Source organism: Octodon degus, unplaced genomic scaffold (assembly GCF_000260255.1).
Source record: "Octodon degus isolate 3935 unplaced genomic scaffold, OctDeg1.0 scaffold00016, whole genome shotgun sequence".
In the NCBI taxonomy this organism is placed as follows: Eukaryota; Metazoa; Chordata; class Mammalia; order Rodentia; family Octodontidae; genus Octodon; species Octodon degus.
Window position 1 is genome coordinate 15,988,663 of NW_004524592.1, and position 23,116 is coordinate 16,011,778.

The window sequence follows — 23,116 nt, forward strand, 5'->3', positions numbered from 1 at the left end:
CAGGTAACTGATCCCTTCTTCCGGGCCGATAGCCAGTTCCACTGAAATAATCCAGCTTGACCCAAGGGCACATTTGAAGCATTCTTTGTCAAATCTGTATACTGGAGAGAGGATTTCAAAGAATTTCAGAATACTTTCTTCTCTATTAAGGTTGGCAAACTGTCTAAATGTTTGTTGGATCAGTTTTCTTAGTGTTTTAGCCTTGACAGAATCCAGTAAACTCTTAGGAAAAAATCGCTTTAAACCAACATCTTTTTCTAATACTTCATAGTTGGACTTCTTCTCTAGTGCATTGCCCCGCATCCCCCAGTATGATCGTTGTATTTCAAGACAACCCAACTTCAGAGCAATTTCCTGGTCCACTTGATCAGCTATCTCTAACATGTAGTCACTCTTCACCTGTTGATAGAAGAAATTCAGAGTTGGCTTGTCTTCGGTAAACTGGTTTAGAAATCCTTTCGGCAAATAACGAATAATCAGTTCATATTTCCACTCCTCTCGTGGGTGGGCGAGCTCATACTTCTCCCTCACACTGGAGACACCCATGTCCACATGCAGCCAGTGAACCTCCTCTGACCGCAGGTGACTGAGGTGAAATCCATAGCAGGCCATGTGCTTTACTTTGTGACTGTCCACTATCTTCTGAATGATGCCCCTTACATCAGTTGCATCTCCATGTCTGATAATACCAGCCCAGGTGGTTGGCTCACTATTGCTTTCAGAATAATGAAAGACTTTTAATACTCGCTCCATCGCACCAGAAGAACGTTCCATGCCAGTAGCCAGGTGAGGCTTAGCACTTGAATTTGGTGTATGATTCAAATTTGGGTCAAGGTAAGCAGCTGCCATTATTTTGCTAGATGCTATGTATCTGTCATATTCCGGCTGCGGCACGGCGCTAGGCTGAGGAGAGGGGGACAGCGGCTGGGCGGCGCCGGGTACCGCTGCGGCTCTCCCTCCCACGCGCACGCCCGGGCGCATGGCGGTCAGGGCTGCGGCGGGCTCGCGCCCTCTGGCCGTGCTGAGTCGGCGCGGGCCCGCGCGTGCGCCTTAGCGGTGAGGCGCACGTCAGCCCCCGTGATCCTCCTTTCTGAGCTTCAGAGAGTGCTGGGATTACAGATCTGAAGCACCACACTTGACAGTGAGGGAGTGTAGTGTTGGTCAATAGCATTCCCCAATTGCACAACATTCTATTGTCCCGGGGCCAGGGAGATGGCTCAGTGGAATAAGCGCTTCCCTGGCAAGCGCAAGGGCCTGATTTCAATCCCCGGTTCCCCAAAAAAAAAAAAAAAGAAAAGAAAAAAGAAAGAAAGAAAGAAAAGAAAAATCGTATTAAAAAGTAAGAGCCTGGGGCCAGGGAGATGGCTCAGTGGAATAAGCGCTTCCCTGGCAAGCGCAAGGGCCTGATTTCAATCCCCGGTTCCCCACAAAAAAAAAAAAAAAAGAGCTTAAGAACCAAATTTTATGAAGCCAGTTGAAGCCATTTTATAATGCAGTAAGGGAGAAATAAGAGAAAAATAGAACACATCTATGAATTTTTTAAGTCCACATTGGAGTGGTTTTTGGTCCCTTCTAGGATTTCCTGAAGCCCTGTAGACTGTTATTCACTATTCGCATATGCATATATAAAAATATACCATCTATAAATAGCCATCTGCCTTTTCAGTGAAATTAAAGATGAGAGCATTAGATTTTCCCAGTAAAATCACAGCACTCAAACCTACAGCTGTTATACTACTATAATCCTATCCAGAGAATTTGCAACAGCACTATTTTGTCAAGTGCACTAAATATTTTTAATTGTAAGAAGTTAGCAGGACAAATAGTTTTCCTTGCCAAGTTTTCTCATATACCTATTTAGAAACATTAGAATTGTTGTGTAGTTTTGTTTTATAAACTACAAAAATTTTCACAAGTGTTTCTGCTCCTTATCTAGGGATTAACACCAAACTCCTGCCAATGTTTTTCTTGAACTCTATACGTGCCCTTTCAAACACTTTCCTTCACATATTTTCTGCTAAAATATGCCTCTTTAAGAAAAATCCCCAGCCTCTGAGCCTTAGGTGAGAATGTACTGCGTAAGAAGGTATCTCAGTGTGAAGGGAATTAAAGTGAACACTTTCATCTTTGCTCACCAAAAAGCAGGTAGCAATCTATTCAGAGGCGGCTTTGTTTCCGCACTGAAGACCAACACTCTCAATCTTGGAGAGCTTGGAAAGACAGGCAGTACTGAGGAGCAGGACATTCTCAGGAGCAGCCAGAGCTCTACCCCGAAGGGTCTAAGTGCCTTCAGCAGTTAATTTGCAGAGGAAAAAAACCCACTGGGAGCCATCTACGTACTCTAAAAGCAAACATTCCTAACAGGCGGTATTAGCAGGGTGTTGAGAGAGGCATGCTTTAACCCAAAAGGTGTCATTTTATGAGCGAAAACTGGATAAACCTTAAGAGATTCAGTCGCTGTTTTATTCCTTCCTTGTTGCCCAAATCCTCACAGATCAGGATCTCACACCCACTGTGATGTTCAAAGCTTGTGAAAAAAAAACAAAACAAAACTGCTCTGCACCCAGTAGGCATCCTCCTCCCAGAGAACAGTCACTTGTTTGCAATCCCTCCATTTTGTAACACACCAGCCATGTGTGTGATCCTGTTAATTAAAATAAAAACAAAACTGTTTCTGTTGTGCTTTAGAGCTACAAAAACTTTCAGCCAAAGCAGGACAGGAGAAATAACAGCACCCAGTCTGCTGGAGAATGAATTGGGCAATTTATAAAAAGCCAGGAAATTGGCACCTGAGCTAAAGAGAAGCAAAGGGGTGGGGTGGGGGGGAATCTAGTGAGGTTCAGAACTGGGAATGTAAGAATACCTTGACCATTTGCCCGAAGCACTGTTTGCTATCAAAATGCCTAGAGCCAGGGTTTCCTGGTCTGCTTCATAGCAAAGGCAGTCTTCTCCTGTAGGAGCCTGGCAGCCTGGCGGCCCAAGGCTGTCTCCAGGTTGGGCCTGCAGTCCTTTCCACCACAGCTAACGGATGCAGTCCACCTGGAGGGCAGTGGTGGGGGGGCTCTGTCCTCATCTGGACACATCTACTGACTTTAACCCAAAGCATTTAAATGTTAACGATTTAGAGAAAGTGCCTATGAATATGAAAACCTCAATTTGTTAAACACACACACACACACACACACACACACACACACACACTGAATTCTTCCCAAGGAAGGACCAGAAAAGTGGAAAATACCAAGAATATTTTCTGGTCCTCTTTCGTATACGTACTTCAGTTTCCACAGGCCATAAACTTCTCTAACAGGTACAGTCTGTAGCTCAGTAGTTATTCAAAGTAGAGTGTGATGAGGCTGGGAGTGTCAGGGGTATGGAGGGCGTAGGAAGCAGTGACAATAGAAAAAAAATAAAAAGGGTGATCAAGACAGTGGTCACTCTATATTTTAAGTCAGGGGAAAAAATACCTCAGTAACATACACCAACCTCTTCTATGGAGGCCATGCCCAATGGTGTATTTCCATAGCTTTTTTCCGTAGCAAAGTTGTTTCAGTTTAAATGAACATTCACTTAATATTTTTAAAAAAATTTATTTGTGATCTGTACATGTGATAAAAGTGGGAGCTTCATTGTAGACTTTTAAAGCAAAACAAAAACCCAAAGTAAAAATGTATAAATACAATATATATTTTCTTACAAAAATGGGAGATTTACAAAATATACATACTGCACTTGTCTCTATTTTACAAATTTCACATGCACTTAAGATATAACACAAAAGATGCAAAAACCTGTGTAGTGGCAGTTTAAAAAAAAATTGGACAGGTGAGTTTTGAAGGTTTAAGAAACACAAGATCAATTTTAACTTTAATGTAAAAGCAGTTCAACTCAACTGAACACTATGTATACAAAGTAACCTGTACACCTGACAGTACCCTTAGATTGGCACTTAAACACTGAGAAGCAAGATCATGTTGCAAGACTAAGGGTAGTGTCAAAGGTGGAGTAAAGGTTAGTGCCCATGATCCTCTGCTCAGCATTACATCATTATGTAAAAGAACTAGAGTTCTGTTACAGAAAAAAAAGTATATGATTTAAGGTTAATACATTTAAGTCTTCCAGCACATTTCAAAGAACTCCAGAATCACTTTGAAGTTTACCTTTTTAATGACTTTCGTTAAAAATAGGGCCCATGGTCAAACTTTTCTCTTCATTATCATTTCTGCTGTCTACCTCCCAACTCAACCGGATCAGGATGTCTTTATACAGATTTATGAAACCCAGAAAGTGTACGAAATGGTTAAATTTTATCATAATGCTGACAGCATTATGCTTTTCCTTTATCCTGAAGAATCTAAATTGGAAAATCCAAAGGTAGGCTTACAGGAAGGGGAAAAAAATAACGAAATATTTCACTAAACATTTTAGTAGAATGTGTTGGATAGTATGTTCTGAATTAAATGTATTTAAAACAAACAATACCCTCTGCATTTCCTTTATCCAAGTCAGAACCTCTGGCTGAATGAGGTATGGAGGCACACTGTCCTTCACTTTTCCTTAAAAAGCAATGTTTATTTCAACCAAACTAAAAACCAAAGAGAAACCTCAGATTTGCGCTGCTTTGCCTGTAAAAGTTGCCGTCTTCACAGTTATGCCTTTCCACAGGGAGACACTTTTGTTTCCTCTTTTGTCTCTTACAACAAAGACAAGGGGGAAAACGCATTCCTGTTTTGAAAAGCAACAAGTCATCTCTTCTTTTCAGGGTATTAAACCAAATAAAACACCCTTTTTTTCTGTCTCCTGCCTTCCCCAGAAAATACCTACTACTCATCTCGCCCTCATCTTCAAACGTCAGATCTGTTGCATCCTCACATTAGGATTCTAGCGGGCAGGCCTCCCAGGACTTCCAAATGCTTACTTTTTTTTTTTCCAAGATGTGAAAGGAGTAGGGGAGGAAGAACAGCAGGGAGGGGGAAGGGGAGAAGAGACTGTAATGTCTGACCCTGGAAATTAACCCATCTGGGCTCCAGTTTGGCTCCAGTGAAAAGAGATTATGATTTGACCAGCGCTTGACAAGGCCGCCGCAGGGGGTCCTCCCGCTTCCCAGCAAAGCCTCTGCAGACTGAGCAGTGCTTCTTTCCAGCTCACAGCAGCAGCGAGGGGAACCACTTGCCTGCAGCTGGGGGATGTCACCGCCCAGCTCAGCCCCGAGTCTGGCTGGCCTCAGCGATTCCTGCTGGCCACAATCTTCTCAGCAGGCCAAGCCAGCTAGTACCGCCCACGATGAACACCACCGCTATCTTTTATCTTCATCACCGTCCTCACAGCAGTCTTCCTCCTGCAAGCCACTGCCAGAAGTCCCCATGGCCTTTTCCACACGGGCCTCCTGTCCACACCACTCCCTGTCTCAAATGTCTTCCAAAGAACTTCTCCCTTCCCGCTCACTGGTCAGTGGAAGACCTACAGTTAGGAAATAAGACCCCAGCCAGCAGTTCCTTTCCTCCTGCGCCTCCCTGTCAGGCAAGGGGGTGGGAAGGTGGGGGAAACGCCGGGGCTCATACCGCAGTCTCACCCTTGCTGCTGTGGCTGAGTCTTTGGTAGAAGCGGCGCCATGACTGCAGGGTCTTGCCTGACCAGATCCAGAAGCCGGTGGTGATACCCACAATCATGGTCATCAGGTACTTGATCATGAAGACTGTGAAGTCAGGGCTCATCGGCGGGAAATGGCCCGGGGGGCAGGGTACAGCATAGCTCTTGCAAGTCTGCAGCAGCCAGGTGCGCTCCCAGTGCTCACGGAAGGCCTGCTCATAAAAGTAGCAGGCTAGCACGATGGTGGCCGGCACTGTGTAGAGCACGCTGAACACGCCTATGCGCACCATGAGCTTCTCCAGCTTCTCGGTCTTGGTGCCATCGTGCTTCATGATGGTGCGGATGCGGAAGAGCGACACGAAGCCGGCCAGGAGGAAGGATGTGCCAATGAACAAGTACACGAAGAGCGGTGCCAGAACGAAGCCACGCAGCGCATCCACACTTGACAGACCTACGTAGCACACCCCGCTGAGTAGGTCCCCATCCACCTGGCCCATGGCCAGGATGGTGATGGTCTTGACCGCTGGTACAGCCCACGCGGCCAGATGGAAGTACTGCGAGTTGGCCTCGATGGCCTCGTGGCCCCACTTCATGCCCGCGGCCAGGAACCAGGTGAGAGATAGGATGACCCACCAGATGGAGCTGGCCATGCCGAAGAAGTAGAGCACCATGAAGAGGATGGTACAGCCCTCCTTCTTGGTGCCCTGCGCCACCGTGCGGTAGCCGTCGTCCGAGAAGCGCTCCACACACACGGCCCGGTCCTCCAGCAGGAAGCCTGCCACGTGCGCCACGGCCACCATGAAGTAGCAGCCCGACAGGAAGATGATGGGCCGCTCGGGGTAGCTGAAGCGCCGCATGTCCACGAGGTAGGTAAGCACGGTGAAGAGCGTGGAGGCACAGCAGAGCACCGACCACACACCCACCCAGAGGCGGGCAAAGCGCCTCTCCTCTTCCTTGAAGTACATGAGGCCGTTGGCGCGACCTGGTTCACACGGGGCACCGCAGTCACGCTCACCCAGAAAGCGGTAGCCCAGGTAGGGAGGCACCTTGAGCTGGCGTGGGCACGCGAAGGGGAAGGCCGAGCGGCCCCTGCCGTCCGAGGCCCCCGGAGGCAGCGCGGTGAAGGGCAGGTCTGGCAAGTAGGGTGCGGTGGGGTAGGCGGTGGGGCCGCCGCCCGGGCCCCCCGAGCCGTCGGATGTGTTCTGGCCCACGCAGATCTCGCCGGCGCCGTGCACTGGGAAGTTCTCACAGCGAAGCCGCTCCGGCCACTGGAAGCCGAACTTGTTCATGAGTGCCTCGCAGCCCTGGCGTGCCCGCTCGCAAAGGGAGCGACAGGGCGGGATGGCCTGGTCCAGCACGGTGCACACGGGCGCGTACATGGAGCACAGGAAAAAGCGCAGCTCGGGCGAACACTGCACCTTCACCAGAGGGTAGAACTGGTGCACCTCGAGGCCCGCGTCCTCCTGGTTCGTGTGGCCTAGCAGGTTGGGCAGGATGGTCTGGTTGTAGGCGATGTCCGTACACAGCGGGATAGAGATGGGCTGGCAGAACCCGTGGTCCGGCACCGAGATGCCCTTCTCACCGTGGTAGGGCTGCGCCCCAGCGCCCGCGGGCACCGAGCCCAGCAGCGCCAGGACCAGGGCGCACAGGCCGCCGGGGCTCCCCATCGCAGGCTGCGGGTGCAGCGGCGATCTCAGTCGCAGGAGCAAGAGGAGGCGCTCGGGAGAGACTCGGGTTCGGGGAGGCGCCGCCGCGCCGGGCGCATGAGAGTCCTGGCGCCGGCGCCGGGCCCGGCCGTGGGCGGCACGGAGCCGGGAGTGCTGCTGCCCGGGTGCTGCGCTGCGAGGGCGAGGCCGCCGCCGCCGCCGCCGCCTCCGCCAGGCACTCGCGCGCCGCTGGGGTCCAACCTCGTCGGACTGGGCTGGGGGCTCCGAGAGGGGCGCCGGGCCCGCCCCGCCGAGACTAACGGTGCGCCGGCTCCGCAGCGCAGAGCAACAGGCGTCTCGGGTTACCCGGCGAAGTTGGCCGAGCCTCGCCCCCGCCCCCAGGCCCGGCGCCGCCTGCGCCTTGCTGCTCCGCCTCCGCGCCTCGAGGCTCCCTGCCGCCGCCTCAGCCCTTGTCCTGCCCCGAGGCTCGGCCCCAAGTTTCAGCAGAACAGCAGGTTCTCGTTCGAGTCTGAGCGGCGCCCTGGAGACCAGCGCTCGGCGAGAGGTTTTGGAAATCCAGCTGCTAAAGCGGCGAGGTCCCTGAGCCCGAGGCCTGGATCTGGCCTTCCTGGCCCCGCGCAGCGATGGCCCGCGAGTCCCGGCGCCCACCGCCGCCGTCGCCGCTGCCGCCGGGAAGAAGGGAGCGCGAGGAACGCCCGGGAGCCGCACTGGTGGCCAGAAGAAGCTTCGTGCTCTCAGCGCACCGCCCCGCCCCCTCCCCCATTCACAAACCACGCCGGGGGCGGTCCCGACTCCCCCACTACCCAATGGCAGGGTCTGTTTTTTCTGCCGTCGCCTCCCGATTGGGTAGAAGTCTGAAGGGGCGGGCATGCGTGCCGGGCAGGCGGGGCTTGTAGTGCTCTGGGCGGATTCCTGAGGGTAGGGACTCGGGATGGGAGGGAAAAGTTCGGAAAAACTTTTACCCTGAGACCGCTCAGGGGGGAAAACGCACCAGAAAGGGAGTTTGCTTGGAGGATTTGTTCTTCTTCCGGGTGCACTCAAAGACGCATTCCTGAGCAGAGGGGCGCTCTCGCCGAGAGCTCTTGCGCGAGGACGTGGAGCCCATCGCAGCCCTCGCGGACAGCGTGGTCCAGGCTCGCGCGGTTAAGGACGGACCCTCGCGGGGCGCCGTCCCCCACCTCAAGCCGCCCCTCCCCCACCAGTGGGGGCGGGGCCGCGCGGAGAAACCCGAACCGCGGGCTGCACAGCAGGGAGTGCGGACCCTGGGGAGGCCGGCAGGAGAGGCCTGATTCCGTGCCCCCGGACCTGGGGCTGCTGAGGCGAGAGTTTTCCAGGGTACCCCGAACCCAACGGGTGGCGAGGCCTCGGCCGCCCGCTGCCCTCATCTCCGCGGCCAGGCCCGGGGTCCTGGGTCCTTGCAGACGCGATCCCTCGACCCTCCGCGCGGAATAATCGTCGGGAAGTTTGAATACACACTAGAAATTAGCGTTTGCTAGTCAAAGCTTTTACAAAATAGAGGGGCTGCCCTCGCTCTGGGATAGCGATTTCTGCTGGCAGCCTTTCTTTTGTTCTTGGTCAAAGTTTCGCCCTCTTGAGGCGCAGCGCTCACGCGTCCTACAGTTCCTCCCGGCTGGGAAGTTGGCGGGGCCTCCCTGCTCCGGGCAGCCCGGGGGACAAGGGATTCTGTGCAGGAAAGCAGTGCGTTGAGGGAGAAAAGAAAATCAGTCAAGGCGGTTGCTCCCGTCGCCGTCCCCACGCACTGACACCCACGCACGCACAGGGCAGTCTCATGATTTAATACAAATGTGTTCCTTTAGTCCGGCCCTTTTGCCTTCTCCAGTCAGGGTTCTGGAGCTCTGAGGGACTTCGGACCAGGCTGAAAGTTGACACGTTGCTGCCTGTGTTGTTCTGCTTCTCCAGCTGGGAAAGAAAACTGATTCTGAATTCTTAAGACAATTAGATTCTCATCCCTAGGAGACTTGGGCTGCTTGATTTTCTTTACCTTCTGTCCCTGAAGTTTGCTCGCAATCTACTTTCACTTCACGGTTCTTTGTCATTTCACACAACTGTTAATGGGTCTAAAGGGTTGCATCCTTTGGACCAGGATAGGGTGTCAGACTGCCCACATCCTCCATCCGGCCCTCCCCGGGACTCTCCTTCTCCTTCTGAACACCTTTTCCCACTCACACCGGATCCGCCCCTCTTGAAGTATTTGCCTTAAGGATCAACGAAAAGGGTCCTTTATTTAAATTTTTTTTTTTTTTTTGGCGGAACCGGGGATTGAACTCAGGCCCTTGCGCTTGCCAGAGAAGCACTTATTCTACTGAGCCATCTCCCGGCCCCAAGTTTCCTTTAAAAATGTTTTATTTTCTATTGAATTTTTCAAGGTTCTCCCTTTTCTCTTTCAGAATATTCCCATTAGCGATCATTTCCGGTATGTTGAGATTGCAGCATGCTGTTGTTTCTTTGAAGGATGTTAGTTGAAGGTAATGCTGCAGCTTTGCTTTGTTATTTAATGTGTGTGGTAGGGTTAGATTCCTATTTTTCTCTCTATGAGGTTTAGGATATCTTCCTTTTCTAAATCAAGTTTTTCTGCTTATTTATCAGGCCACTGATCAAAGTTGCTTATTGAGGGAGAAATACTAAGCATTATATAAAAATGAAAAACAGCGGGATAAAATACTGTATCAGAGGTCCCTAAAACCAGTTTAGTTGATGAGCTTCTAGTTCTCATATGGGATGTCCCTAGACAGCTTTCATGTTAAATAATAGGGATAATGGGTGAGGGCGATAAAAACACGAGATAAATGAATTTGTTTATAAACAATCCATCTAGAAGATACGGAAAACCCATCTCACATGAAAAATGTCACAGATGTAACTCCTTTGCTGTGTCCCAGGGAAATAAGGCCAAAAAACCTAAAAAGACAAACCAGATTTTTTTTTTTTTTTGAGATTACTTTGTTTTGAAAGATAATTTAAAAAAACCCATCTTAGTGCTAGTGGTGTAGCACTAAGTGGTATAACACTCAGTGGGTGTAGCTTAGTGCTAACGTGCTTGAGGCCTTTGGCAAGATCCCTGGCACTACAAAAATGAAAGAATAACAACAAAAATTCCAAATCAAAACACCACCACATGCACCTCAATCCAAAAAATAAGAATTCATAGTTTGTGAGCTGGATGCCTTGCCTATACAGAATGCTACAATTTTAAGGAGCTAAGTAGTACAAGGGAGTAGATCAGAAAAAGCACGCTCACAATGTAATGAGCTAATTAGTCTGTTTCAAGCTTCATGACAAGCATAGTAACTGATTTACATTCTGTCTAGGATCAATTGAATTTCCTTTCCAAGCAATTCCTTCCACACCCAACTCCCAAAGCCACTTACTAGTATCCTACTTGGAGAGCTAAGGGTGGAAAATTTTGTAACTGTCTGCTGCAAAACTTCCAGTCATCCCTAACCTATAAAATAACAAAGGTCTTTATTTCTTCACATCATAGTCATATGGTCCCACAGAAGAGTGATGCTATTCATTAGCTCTAGTTTTCCCAGTGATACTTATTTTGGCTAAGTCCCAGGTTTATCTAGTTGAATTACATTCTAATGTCAGGCCAGAAAATGGCCACAACATTATGGTTGTAGTGAAACTCCAGCTGCAAGAATTTATTCATGGGCCAGGGAGATAGCTCAGCAGTATAAGTGCCTGCCTGACAAGCTCAAGGTCCTGAGTTTGATCTCTGGTACAAAAAAAAGAAAGAAAGAAAGAAAGAATTTATTCATGTAAGACCAGAAAGGGCAGCTTTTAGCACAGGCTTCATTCTGTGGCCTCTTTTGCTAGACATTTTTGACATTATGAAACTGAAAACTTGGGATATCCAGTTGCCAGGTTCCCATTGATTTGTGTTCTTTTTTGTTTGGGTGCTAGATCATTCTTATCTCTAAAACACTTTCAAATGTTATGAAAGGCAGAGATGTCTACAGTGGAGAGGAAGGCCACATGTAGGATAGTTTGTAGGCCTGTAGGCTGCACACAACACCCCCTAGATGTTAGCATACTTAGATCCCTGACAAATAGAAACTTAGGTGCTAATCTTGGAAGTGACATCACTTTTGCCATATTCTATTTATTAGAAACAAACTACCAGATCTACCCATGCTCAGTGAGTAGCAGGTAGTTATGCTAGAGTGATACCCACTGGAGGGTGAGGATCATGGAAAGTGTTTGGAGGTTGCTTACTACAGGGGTTACTATGCCATCTTTCCCAAAGTATTATGAAGAGATGGCAATGGGAAACAACTCTAAGGTCTCTGCTTTTGGGGAGTCTAAAGAACAGGTCACAAATAAAAATGCAGTGTTGACTGGCTATGATGCCCCTTGCATCTGTTAAAAGTTGGAATAGAACTCTGCCAGTTGTTTTTGAGAACAAATGTCTTTGGACTCAAGGAAGTTGTTTAGTAAAAGACCATCAGTAATACTGGAAGAAAAGCACAGCAAGCTTTCAAGTGTTCTCTCAAAAGTCAGAACTTTAGGGCCAATCTGCAGAAAGGAATCCTGTCTCCCTGGGTTGGGAGAGAAAGCACTGTGGGTAATTGCTACCTATGATTTCAATGCCTGTCTGGCCAGGCAGGAAGCTTGTGCAGTGCAGAGGTGGTCAGTACAGACTGGTTTAGTTCTACTTTTCACCATTGATTTCCTGTTGTGCCTGGGGCAAGTCACTTAACCTCCCTAGCTCTGTGGGTGTGTTCTGAGAATTAATGGTGTAATATTTACAAAATGCTTGGTGATCCCCAGGAAAAAAATCACTGGGGAAGAATTCTGGTTTGGTTATGCAGATGCAAAGCATGGAGATAAAAAGCTAAGTTAGCAGCATGTTTTATGGGTCTAGCTGAGTTTGTTTTTATAGTAATATGCTAGTAAATGTTTAATAATGACTGTCCAGGAAAGAAAGCCCTGATCTATACATTTGCCAATTTTCATGGTGTAAATACTGCCACAATGGCTTACTTCAAGCCAAAAAGATGTCCTGAACCTGGAGTTGGGAAAGTAAAGTACACAGTCAGCCCCAGAACCCTAAGAGCTGGCAACAGCACACCTCTGTGTCTACAAAACTACTTCTGTTCAGATCATTCTGAGCAGTCAAAAACAGTTATACATTAAATATACTGATGACCACTGGTACACAGTACACTGGTACTGTGTCAGAAGTGTAGGTACAGTAGCTCTGCTTGTATGACAATCTTCATGATAAACATAGCTAATTTTGTTTCTTTTCAATGTTTGATTAAAAGGCAAAACCAATCCAAAATTTATTTATTTATTTTTTATTTATTTGGCAGAACCAAGGATTGAACTCAGGCCCTTGTGCTTGCCAGGGAAGCACTTATTCTATTGAGCCATCTCCCCGGCCCCCCAATCCAAAATTTAGAGAAACATCAGAATTTCCAGGCTTGAGATAACAAGGCTGTGTTAGCAATGACCTCTGAAATGTTGTATATGTTTTAGACCCACTTGGAAATGTTCATTAATTTATTCTAACTTCCCAGGGACTGTTTTAGTTTTCATTACTGAAAGTATGTTACTAGCAGGAATCTAGATTAGGAGATGTATGACTCCACTCCTGCCACATATGGTTGATTAGTTTTTTTCCCTTAAGAGAAATGTGGCAGCCTCAACAGCACTAGGATAAGGTGCAGAAACAAGACTCACAGGGACTGGTGAGATGGCTCAGTGGTCTAAAGCACCTACTTAGAACAAGCTTAGCAAAGCACAGGGACCGCAGTTCAATCCCCCAGCATCACATGCCAGCCAGCCCCGCCCCCTGGTGGACTGAGCTGCCCCCCCAACACAAATCAATAAAATTTAGAAAAAAACACAAGACTCACAGTTGTGGAGAAGACCCTAGAGAACGTTCTAGAAGCACAAAGATAAGCGCTAGCATGGTAGAGGTCAAATCTTGATGATCATTAGTCACCTAGGAAAGGAAAGGGGAGAAGGAGGGGAAAGGAGAAAGGGAAGGAAAAAGGAAAGAAGGAGGGAGGGAGAGAAGGAAGGAAGGAGAAGGAAATCCAGAAGCCTGAGTGCTACTTCACACATCTTGAGTCAGAATCTTTGGCATGGGCCTCAGCGATATAGTGGTGTTTTTTTTTTTTTTAATTTTATTTTACTGGGCCAGGGAGATAGCTCAGCAGTCTAAGTGCCTGCCTGGGAAGTGTAAGGACTAGGATTCCATACCCTGGTACTGCATGCCATGTCGGCCCCACACTGAGCGGCCCACTGAAACTGGAAGTGATGGTGCATGCCTATAATCTCAGCACTGGGGAGGCTGAGATATGAGGATCACTATGAGTCTGAGCTGCACAATGAGACCCTGTACCAAATAAATAAATAAAAGATTTAGAATTATTTTATTGTTTTTTTTGTATTTAGGACAGGGTGTACAGGATCTCACTGTGTAAATCGGACTTGTAGTGATCTTCCTCTTTACAGCCTCCCAAGTGCTGGGATTACACGCATGTGTGCACCACCACGCCAAGTCTCAATCACCTTCTCAGCACTCCCCAGAGGGGGACTGGCATAGCAGGCCAGGGGATCGAACTCCTGGCCCCCGCATCTGCCTAAGCAGGCACTTTAATCCGCTGAGCTATTTGGCCGGCCCTCTTATTTTATTTTATTTTGAAGAGTAAAAAGAAAAGCAAAAGATACAGTTTTTAAATACTCATTGGATGATTCTTTTGAGTTAGTCAGGTTTTGGAACTACTGATTTAGACTTGTTATGCTGTGTCATAGATTTCTGATACGACATAGATTTCTCATTCTCCTTGATTACATTTAAAGTGAAGGACGGAAGTGAATTACAAGGGAATAGTGTGTGTGTGTGTGTGTGTGTGTGTGTGTGTGTGTGTAGGGGTGGATGAATATCTGGTTACATGACGTAGTGCCAGTCAGACCTCATTTAGGGGCCACCTTGCAGTGGCTATTCTGAAATGAAACAGCTGCTACGCCCACAGTTCACTTGGTAGCATTTCCTCAGACTGACATCGCCGTCCTCGGACCACAGGAACCCTAACCTCTGAGACCGAGTCAGGAATAGATGTTATGACCCAGCTCTAAGGTTGTCTGGCATGAGACTGTTGTCCAACAAGTGTGGGTATGGAGTGGCCACCTAATTAGATCCTTTCCCTGGGGGAACCCAAGGGGCAGAAGTTAAGAAAGGAACCGAAAGACAGAAACAAGAAGCAGGAAATAGTGGAGACTTGGAGGAGTGAGGGCTGTATGGCAGTGAGGGAAGTAGACAGAGCTGTTAGATGATGGCAACTGGGCAGCAGAAAGAGAAGCCTGTTGTAGTGGAGGAAGAAGAAAGAAAAAGAAAGCAGGCAGGCAGGAGAGAAATAATGAACACCTGTTTCAAGAAGAGAAGACCGGAAAAAAGGGGGAGGACAGGAAAAGAACTGAGGGCCGACCAAATAGCTCAGCAGATTAAAGCGCCTGTAAGCAGGTGCAGGGGCTGGGGGCTTTGGGCGTGGTGTGGCAGGCCTGTAATCCCAGCTCTTGGGAGGCTGTAAACAGGAAGATCACTACGAGTTCAAACTAGTAGTGAGACCCTGAACACCCTGTAGACCCTTCCCTAAAAATACAAAAAAAAAAAAAAAAAATGGTGATTCTCAAAGGGGAGGTGGGAGAGTCAGGAAGATTGAATTTTACAAATCCTGTTGCCTGGATGTACCCCTGGGAAATCTGTGAAAATCTCCTCAGTCTGACAAGCAGCAGGACCTCAAGTGGCTGATGAGAGGATATGGGGAGAAAGCTTGTTTTTCTGAGGAAAATACTGAAATCATTGGGGTACACAAGTCTGCCTAGAGAGGGATGTGTGCGCTATTCTCTCCAGAGGATCCCAGGAGGACACATGGCAGCAGAGAAGCAAGAAGCCTGAGGTTTCCTTCAGCCTCAGGTCCCTTGTCAGAACCCCACTTAGAGAACTCTATCTCTTTTGGGGTGTTCCTTGCCTAGGCCAGGTCTGCCCAATTGGGGTCTCTTCCTAGGGCACAAAGGCAGTGGTTCTGACAGCCTGTAGGCTTCCTGGAGGACCACCTGGCCACCACTGTTCACCCCTCACAATTCCACCCGTCCCCTTCTCTCCTGCCCCTCGCTGGCCTCCTCCCTGTCAACGATAAATAGCACTTTAAACTCTAGAGCCAGGCTCTTCAATTAGGGTGTAGACAAAGTGGTTTGACTCCACTTGATTAAAAACTCTGTGAATGGGAGAGAACACAAACCTCAAAACATTTTCCTTTCAAAGCCTGAGGAGTAGGCCAGAGAAACTGTTACGTGATCTCAAATTTGCCAGATGTCCATTTAAAGGGGCTTAAGAATTCCTAAGCCTTTGTTTACCAAACCCTTCTCAGAACCTCAGGGAATCCAGGTTGTGGCTAGCAGGTAGGAGAGGCAGTTGAAAGGCCAAACCTGCCTTGAAAGGGGCGGCTAGTGGTAATGGTGGGATTCAGTTGAATTTGTTTTTTTCCTCTTAATTATCTGGGGTTGCCCTTCGAGAAATCAGGCCTCTTAGCAGTTGGGAAATTAACCCTTAATCTCCACAAATGAGGGCAATCAACCCATTTACTAAATAAACACAGATCATTACAGACCGGCTGCCCCTCTTTGTGATTTAATTTGACAAGGGCTTTACCTGGCTGCGCCAGTAACCTGGTGGGGTGCCCAAGCGAGGTGGCAGACGAAAGAGGTGGCCCCAGGAGCGGAGCTAAGACAGAGAAAGAGAGAGAGGGCTTTGTGACTTCAGTCTCACCGGAGTCCAAGTCTCTCCCTGGCTTGATCTTGCCTTCAGAATTTGTGGGCTCTGTCTGACAGTGCTAATTTTGGCTTTGAAAATGGAAAGCTGCTTAGAGCAATTTTTATGAAAATACTAGCTGTCAGAAGCCTCAGGCATGGAAACAGAGAAGCACTCTTTCAGCTTACTCTCTAGCTGCTGTGTTGAGGAATCCCTCCTTGCCTGTGACCAGTTACTGTGTTTATAAGGAGTGAGCAGTGTGGTAGTACATGCCTGTAATCCCAGTGCTTAGGAGGCCGGCAGATTGCCAGGAGTTTGAGGCTATCCTGGGCTGTGTAGGAGTTCAGGACCAGCCTGAACTATACAGTGAGTCCCTGTCTCAAAATACCAGGAAAAAACAGTTGATTTAAATCTTGGGCAGTCACAGTGCAGTCGGATGTGGACCAGGCACACAGCAGGTGCTCAGTATATGACTAAGTGCATGAATGAATGAGCTAGAGCTCAAGGTGTAAAATGCATGATGAAGCCGTGCTGTTTGCATTTATTTTAAAAAAAATATATTTAGAGGGGCCGGGGAGATAGCTCAGTAGAATAAGCGCTTGTCTGGCAAGCGCCAGGGCCTGAGTTCAATCCCTGGTTCTGGAAAACAACAATAACAAAAAATGTATTTAGAGCCCACCAGATAGATATAAAGCTGTATGCCAGAGGCAAGGAATATATAACCCTGACATCATGCATTAACAAATTCTTCCACAGTGACCTTCACTGTATCTCATGATTATTATCATTACTTTGCAGTACTGGAGACTGAGCCAGAGCCTCACAAATGCTAGGAAACACTCCACACCTGCGCTATATTTCTAGCTCTTTTTATTTTGAAATAGGATCTTGCTAAGTTGCTCAACTCAAACCTACTGTCCTGCCTCAGCCTCCCAAGTAGCTGAGATTACAGGTGTGCACCACCACATCCAGCTATTTCAAAATTTTAATGGAAGTTCAGCACTAAGCTAGCGGCCAGCCTATCCTGTGATTTAAGAAGAGCTGAGCTGGAGAATTGTGTAGGGATTTATTTTTCTAAGGGAACTATAGAGCTCAGTGACTATTTCTGTCTCTCTTACAGGCCCTCAGTGGTAGGTGCTTGACCTTACCCCAGTGAGAAAACTGAAGCCCAAGATAGTGGAATCAGTGGGCTGATGGAAGAAGTGGAAGTAAAATCCACATGCTTGGACCCCCAGTCCCTGTTTAATATATGAACCTTCCACATAATGGCCCAACTTCATTCTCTCTACTTCCTGCCCAAGTCAAGTCAAAAATGGCTTAAGCACTCCAGAATGAAAGATCAAAGTGGGTGGTCTTTCCTGGGCACCTCAGGAAGCTTCTGCCTGGAGACCTTCAAGAAGGCTGGTGAGGGTAGCCTCTCTGCCTGTTGTCCTATCACAGCTGTATCTGATCAGGAAGGGACTAGCTAGGGTGGCAGAAACCACTGCTGGGTCTATTGTGGCTCCATGCCCTGTGGGGAAGACATGACAGGTTGTGGCCTTTCCTGTGGCCCTGGGCCAGCAGCATTATGAAGAGCTATAGCCCAAGCAGAGGGTCACCAGGACCTGGGGGCAGTGGGAGAGGAGACAAAGGGAAGGGGTAAACAAAAAAGCAACAGACTTCTCTGATAAAAAGGGCTTTGGTTCACCTGGGAAACTTCACTCCTCGTCTTCCCTTAGCTTAAATTACAAAAGTAGTCCAGGCTCCAATAGTTGGCCCATTATTTTAAACCCCACTAAAGGCCTAAAGGCCTATATTGATCTTGCCGTATTTTGAAACCACAGTTGGTGATGACCTGACTTAAATTCCAGCTGAACAGTTGAGAGTAAGCCAGCTGACTCTTGGGTCTAGAGCAGTCATATCATTACTATTTTTGTTAAAGGCTAATGTTGGTTCGATGTTCATTCACCACAGTCAGGTGCTATGCTAAGCCCCTTAACCTGTCCTCCTCAAATCTTCCTCTTCACAGTAGCCCTTACATGGGCCCAAATGCATATGCATCTTATTAATTTATTTTGCCACACTGGGGATCAAACCCAGGACCTTATGCATGCTGGTCAAGGAGCTCTGCCAGGCTGGGGAGATGGCTCAGTGGTCTAAAGCACCTACTTAAAACAAGCTTAGCAAAGCACAGGGACTGCGGTTCAATCCCCCAGCACCACATGCCAGCCAGCCCCGCTCCCTGGTGGGCTGAGCTGGCCACACACACACACACATACACACACACATAAATAAATAAATAAAATTTTTAAAAAAAGGAGCTCTGCCACTGAGCTACACCCTAGCCACTCAAAGTGGCTATTCTTTATTCAGTTCATTTTACAGATGGAGTATGCAAAGCATGGAAATCCAAGGTCATACAAGTAGTGAGTGAAGAAACACAAATGAACCCAGTTCTTTTGAAGGAGAAAGAGAGGGAGAAGAACAAAAAACTTTTTAGGAAGGAAAGAAAAAAAGGAAAGAAATTTTGCCCATTCCTGATAGCATGAGCCACCTAAGAACCAAGTCTACCTGCCTGAAGACAGCCTTGGGGAGAGTGAAAAGGTAGGATGTGCTTGTGTTTTCTGGGAAGTCTCTGTGAAGGTATAGTCTGTCCTCAAGAGGATAGGTCACAAGACCAGGGTGTCCAGGCACTCTGGATCCCTTAAAAATATATAGGACATCTTCTCAGAAACCAGTTCACTTTTGTCACTGCTAGAAGCAGTGAAAATATTTTCTATGGACTCTCTTAGTTTGGTGTATGGGGAACTCTTTTCCCCTTCATTCAGAGAGGCTGTGTGAGAGGGATGGTTGTTGCTTTGAATCCTTGTTCAGTAGCTTGTTATTTACACAGGCTTTTGATAAACTACCTGTCTTGTCTGGCCTCGGTTACCTCATCTGTAAACTGGCAATGATGTCACTGACCTTCTGAGAGCACGAGGGCTAAATGAGATGATACAATCACCTGCTATAAATGCTCAGTAAAGGACAGCACTATTGGTTCAGAGGCAATTTAGTCCATCCAGGAATATGGGAACTGAGGTCTCTGATTCTCAGAAAGCAGTCAGCATTCTCTGTGTTCTGTTGGGAATGAAAATGCTTTCAGGAGTTGCTGGGCCTGAAGAGAGTCATGCTTCTATTTGAATATTTCCAATGAACTCCTAAACGGAAAAGATGGATATTTATAAGTTCCTACAGACCACAGGAGCTGTTGAAGAGTAAGATTTTATTTATTTATTATTAACAAATCTGGATACTTCATAGCCCATGGAAAACATATTTTTGGTCTTCCAAGTTTATTTCTGCCCATTCCTTTTTTAGGCATAGGTCTTTCGGAACCAAGAATTGTGTTAGGTAAAAATGAAAAAGTAACTTCTTTTTCATTCCTAGGCAATATTCATGTAATGTGTCATCTGTGTAATTACTATCTGCAGGGGATCTGACTGACTTTTTGATGGGAAAGAAGGGGAAAACTAAAGTCATAGGGTATGTTTTTCACCATGTTTGATTTGATTTTTTATTATTGTCTTTTTTGTTTCTTTAGGAGTATAAACCAGGGGCCAGGAAGATGGCTCAGTGGAATAAGTGCTTCCCTGGCAAGCGCAAGGGCCTGAGTTCAATCCCCAGTTTCGAAAAACAAAAATAAAAGGAGTATAAGCCAATCTGAATGTCCGACAGAGCACTTTCCCAAGAGGTTTTGCATCAAGTATAGTGGATCCTGCCCACATTGACAGATGGAAGGGCAGAGGCAGTTTCTGCTGCACAACAAGCCATGTCTTGATCATAGTTACATTTCTCAGAAGGCTTTGCACTGGTTCATGCTAATAAGTACTTGCTCAATAAATGAACTGTTGCTTTCTACCTTTATTTATTCTATGTCACTAAATTTGTTGGATTAATATATTTTTCCTCATCAATCCCTGAAACTGTTGAGCTTGGGTGTTTTGTTCTTTCTTTCTTTCTTTCTTTCTTTCTTTCTTTCTTTCTTTCTTTTTTTTTTTTTTCATTTTTGGCTGGCTCAGCCCACCCTGAGGGTAGGGCCAGCATGGCATGTGGTTCCCAGATTGAACTGTGGTCCCCTAGGCCTGCCTAAGCTTGCCTAAGCAGGCGCTTTAGACTGCTGAGCCATCTCTCTGGCCCTGAAGCTTGGGTTTATATACATATGTAAAATAACAGGGCTAGTGAGATGGCTCAGTAGAATAAGTGCTTGCCTGGCAAGTGCAAGGGCCTGAGTTCAATCCCCAGTTCTGCAAAAAACAAACAAACAAATGAAATAACAATGACAGGAATTGAGTCCCACCTCTCTCTCTTCTATTTCAACATCTGTCCCTCTCGTACTGGTCCCTGACCCTACCAGAGTAGCTTCACCTTGAACAGGGTCTGCCTTACTGTCTTTAAAAACAACCCCAAACAGTGAATTGTAGGGGGGGTGTACTCAGTGGGAAAGTGCTTGCCTAGCACACACAAGGCCCCAATTTTCATTCCCAGCCTGAAACAAAAACAAAAAAGTCACACAAACACCAATTAATTTAAAAATGCTGTTTTATGTTGTAGCATGTAAAAAATAGTAGCCTATCTCTTATGACTTCTCTCAGCCAGTAAGGGGTCTGCGCACCCAGAGGCTCACAAATCATCTTACTGTTTAAAAACCTCAGATGCTTTTGATAAACATAAAAAACCCTGACGATTGCCCAGGAAGTCTAACATGGTTCTCTGTACATTTTTTAGATGCCAAAATGGAGAGGCTGAATAATGTGCCACATATCATCGAGCTTGTGGCTCTCTGGACAGTGGCTAGCAGGTCGACAGTGGGGCTCCAGAGCAGGAAGCATCTGCTGGCCGTGGACAAGTGTCAGCTGTGGGCATCGGCCAGTGAGCCCTCCAGCTGGAGGGACTGTGCCTCTGCCTGAGATCCAGGATTACCTATAACGGTTGCCATTTCATCTTTAAAACACTCTAATTGTTAGCAAGTCCTTCATAGTATTGAACAGCGATCTGCCTCCCCGAAGCTTGCATTGATCTTTACAGTACACATTTAATCCCTCTTTGCTGCAGCGTCCCTCAGATAGGTGTGTGCCTCCCTCCTCTTGCTCCTCCACATCATTTATGGGAACATGAGAAATGGGTCCCAACAGGGCTGAGGCAAGAGGAGGCTGGATGGGGCTTAGGAAGGAGGCAGACGTCAAATCGGATATTGCATATATCCCCAAGGCAATGGTGGTGGTGAGGGATTCCCTGGAAACCAGTGACACATTCTTACATCCCTAAATTGTATTCATTCCTATAACTCAGATATCATTATAAAATGTAATCAGCCCCCAAAGTAGGGAGCGCAATGGGATAGCAGTGACTCCAGCCCTGTGATTCACAGCTGCATCTTTATTCAATTTACTGGGGTCCCATGCAGTAGGGAATAATATACAAACAATTAGTGAGCATGAGATCCCAAAAGGCATCAACTCGGCGAGGAATGGAGGGCTGAATGGGATGCAAAGAGCTGCTGTGGCAGGAATGAAGAAGAGAAGCCTGATGGGTAGAAATGGCGTCAGAGCCTTCCTAAGTGCAAGGGGACAAATGAATGTCTTGGACCAGATATAAAAGCTGGAAGCACAGACTTAAAATAGGTCCTTTCTGGCAATTACACTGTAGAAACAAATGTGTAAGAAAGTTATAGGGGATAGTAAAGCAACCCAGCCAACCCCCTGGGGCGAGTTCAGTCCAGATGACTGAAGACAAACACCTCTGCCTGTGATGCTGAACCTTTCTCTGTTGTTCCCTCTAGACCACGACTCCTGATGGGTGGGTGCCTCCCACCAGTCTTCTGAAACCTCAGGGCCAACCAGCTCCAGGAGATCTAAAGAGGAGAGTCTTAAAGCTTTGTAAAACCAAACCCTGACCTTTAGGGAGGCAGCAAAGATGGCCAACAAAATGATGTCCTTGCTGTGCTCAAATGCATGTGTTTGCACATCCATACAGAGCTGTGTGGGTCAGGCCCCAAGCTGGTCCCTACAGGTTCAGAGGTAAATGAGACATCTCAGTTAGTCCCTGAGTTGGGTCATTCAGACTTGGTGTGCATCTGCTGTGTATAAGACTCTGCTAATCCGACCTGGTATGGGGCTCTTAATGTCCCCTGCTCCTTTGAGGGTTTTTGGGAAGGAGATGTGGAAGGTGAACACTTTCTGTGCTGCTGGAATAGGATGTTGTTGGCCAGACCCTGGGACAACATGTGTTGCTTGTCTCCATGGAAATGTGAGGTGCACAGCCATGGACAGCTCCACAGAGGAACCCCACCCCCCAAAAACCCCACCTAAATGGACTGGACAATTTCTCCTTTGTCTAAATCTGGAGACAGAGGGGAAGTCCAGCCCCGTCAGTGTCAGCCACTCTTTGGCATCTGGGGACAAGCCTTTGAGCAGACAGGCATCTCGAATCCTCAGTCTCTCAGCAGCTCCTAGTGATTACCATAACCTGACACCAGGCCCATCAAGATAAGGGTCCTAATGGCCACAGTGGCTTCCCTTTCTTCCCCAGCCCCTTTTATTGCTCTGCAGGATCTGCTCACTTCCAGCAGGGAAGAGTTTAGAGCATGGGGCTAGGCCAGCCCGTCTGCAGGCAGCTCCCTGAAAGGCAAGGCTCGCAGAAGGCTCTGGGGACAGAGGCATTTCCCTTTAATAAGCTTCTCACACTACATTAAAGATAAAAGAGGAAGGGAAATATTTATATTCTGACAAAGCAGCTCTTTCCTTCAGGCTCTTGTTTTATTTATTAACTTGCTCTCTCTCTCTTTCTCTCTCTCTGGAGCTGGGCATTTATGGTTCTTCTCTTCGGTCACTAACATTGTGGGTAAGTGACAAGGACAGGGGACTTTGGAATGTTGTCAAGGAGAAGGGATTGTAGGTTGGTGCTGTTCGTAGGTGATACAAATAGCTGCACTTCTGTTCTCCCAGGAGCCACTCTCACTTCCCCACACGAGCCACTCTCACTTCCCCACACTTATGACACAGCTCTTGGGTGGCCGAGTTTTACTCAAGGAGCTCCGTCACCTCACTTGAAGCCA

General features: G+C 47.5%; 1 protein-coding gene and 1 pseudogene across 1 annotated transcript; both read right to left on the reverse strand.

Moving 5' to 3' along the window:
• Positions 1-1,017, reverse strand: part of LOC111815436 — a 7,413-nt pseudogene extending 6,396 nt beyond the window's left edge.
• Positions 1,018-3,582: 2,565 nt separating this feature from the next.
• Fzd7 (frizzled class receptor 7) lies at positions 3,583-7,273 on the reverse strand. Its single transcript, XM_004626742.2, has one exon. The coding sequence runs from the start codon at positions 7,254-7,256 to the stop codon at positions 5,556-5,558; it is 1,701 nt and encodes a 566-aa protein (XP_004626799.2). The 5' UTR covers positions 7,257-7,273; the 3' UTR covers positions 3,583-5,555.
• Between the last annotated feature and the right edge of the window lie 15,843 nt (positions 7,274-23,116).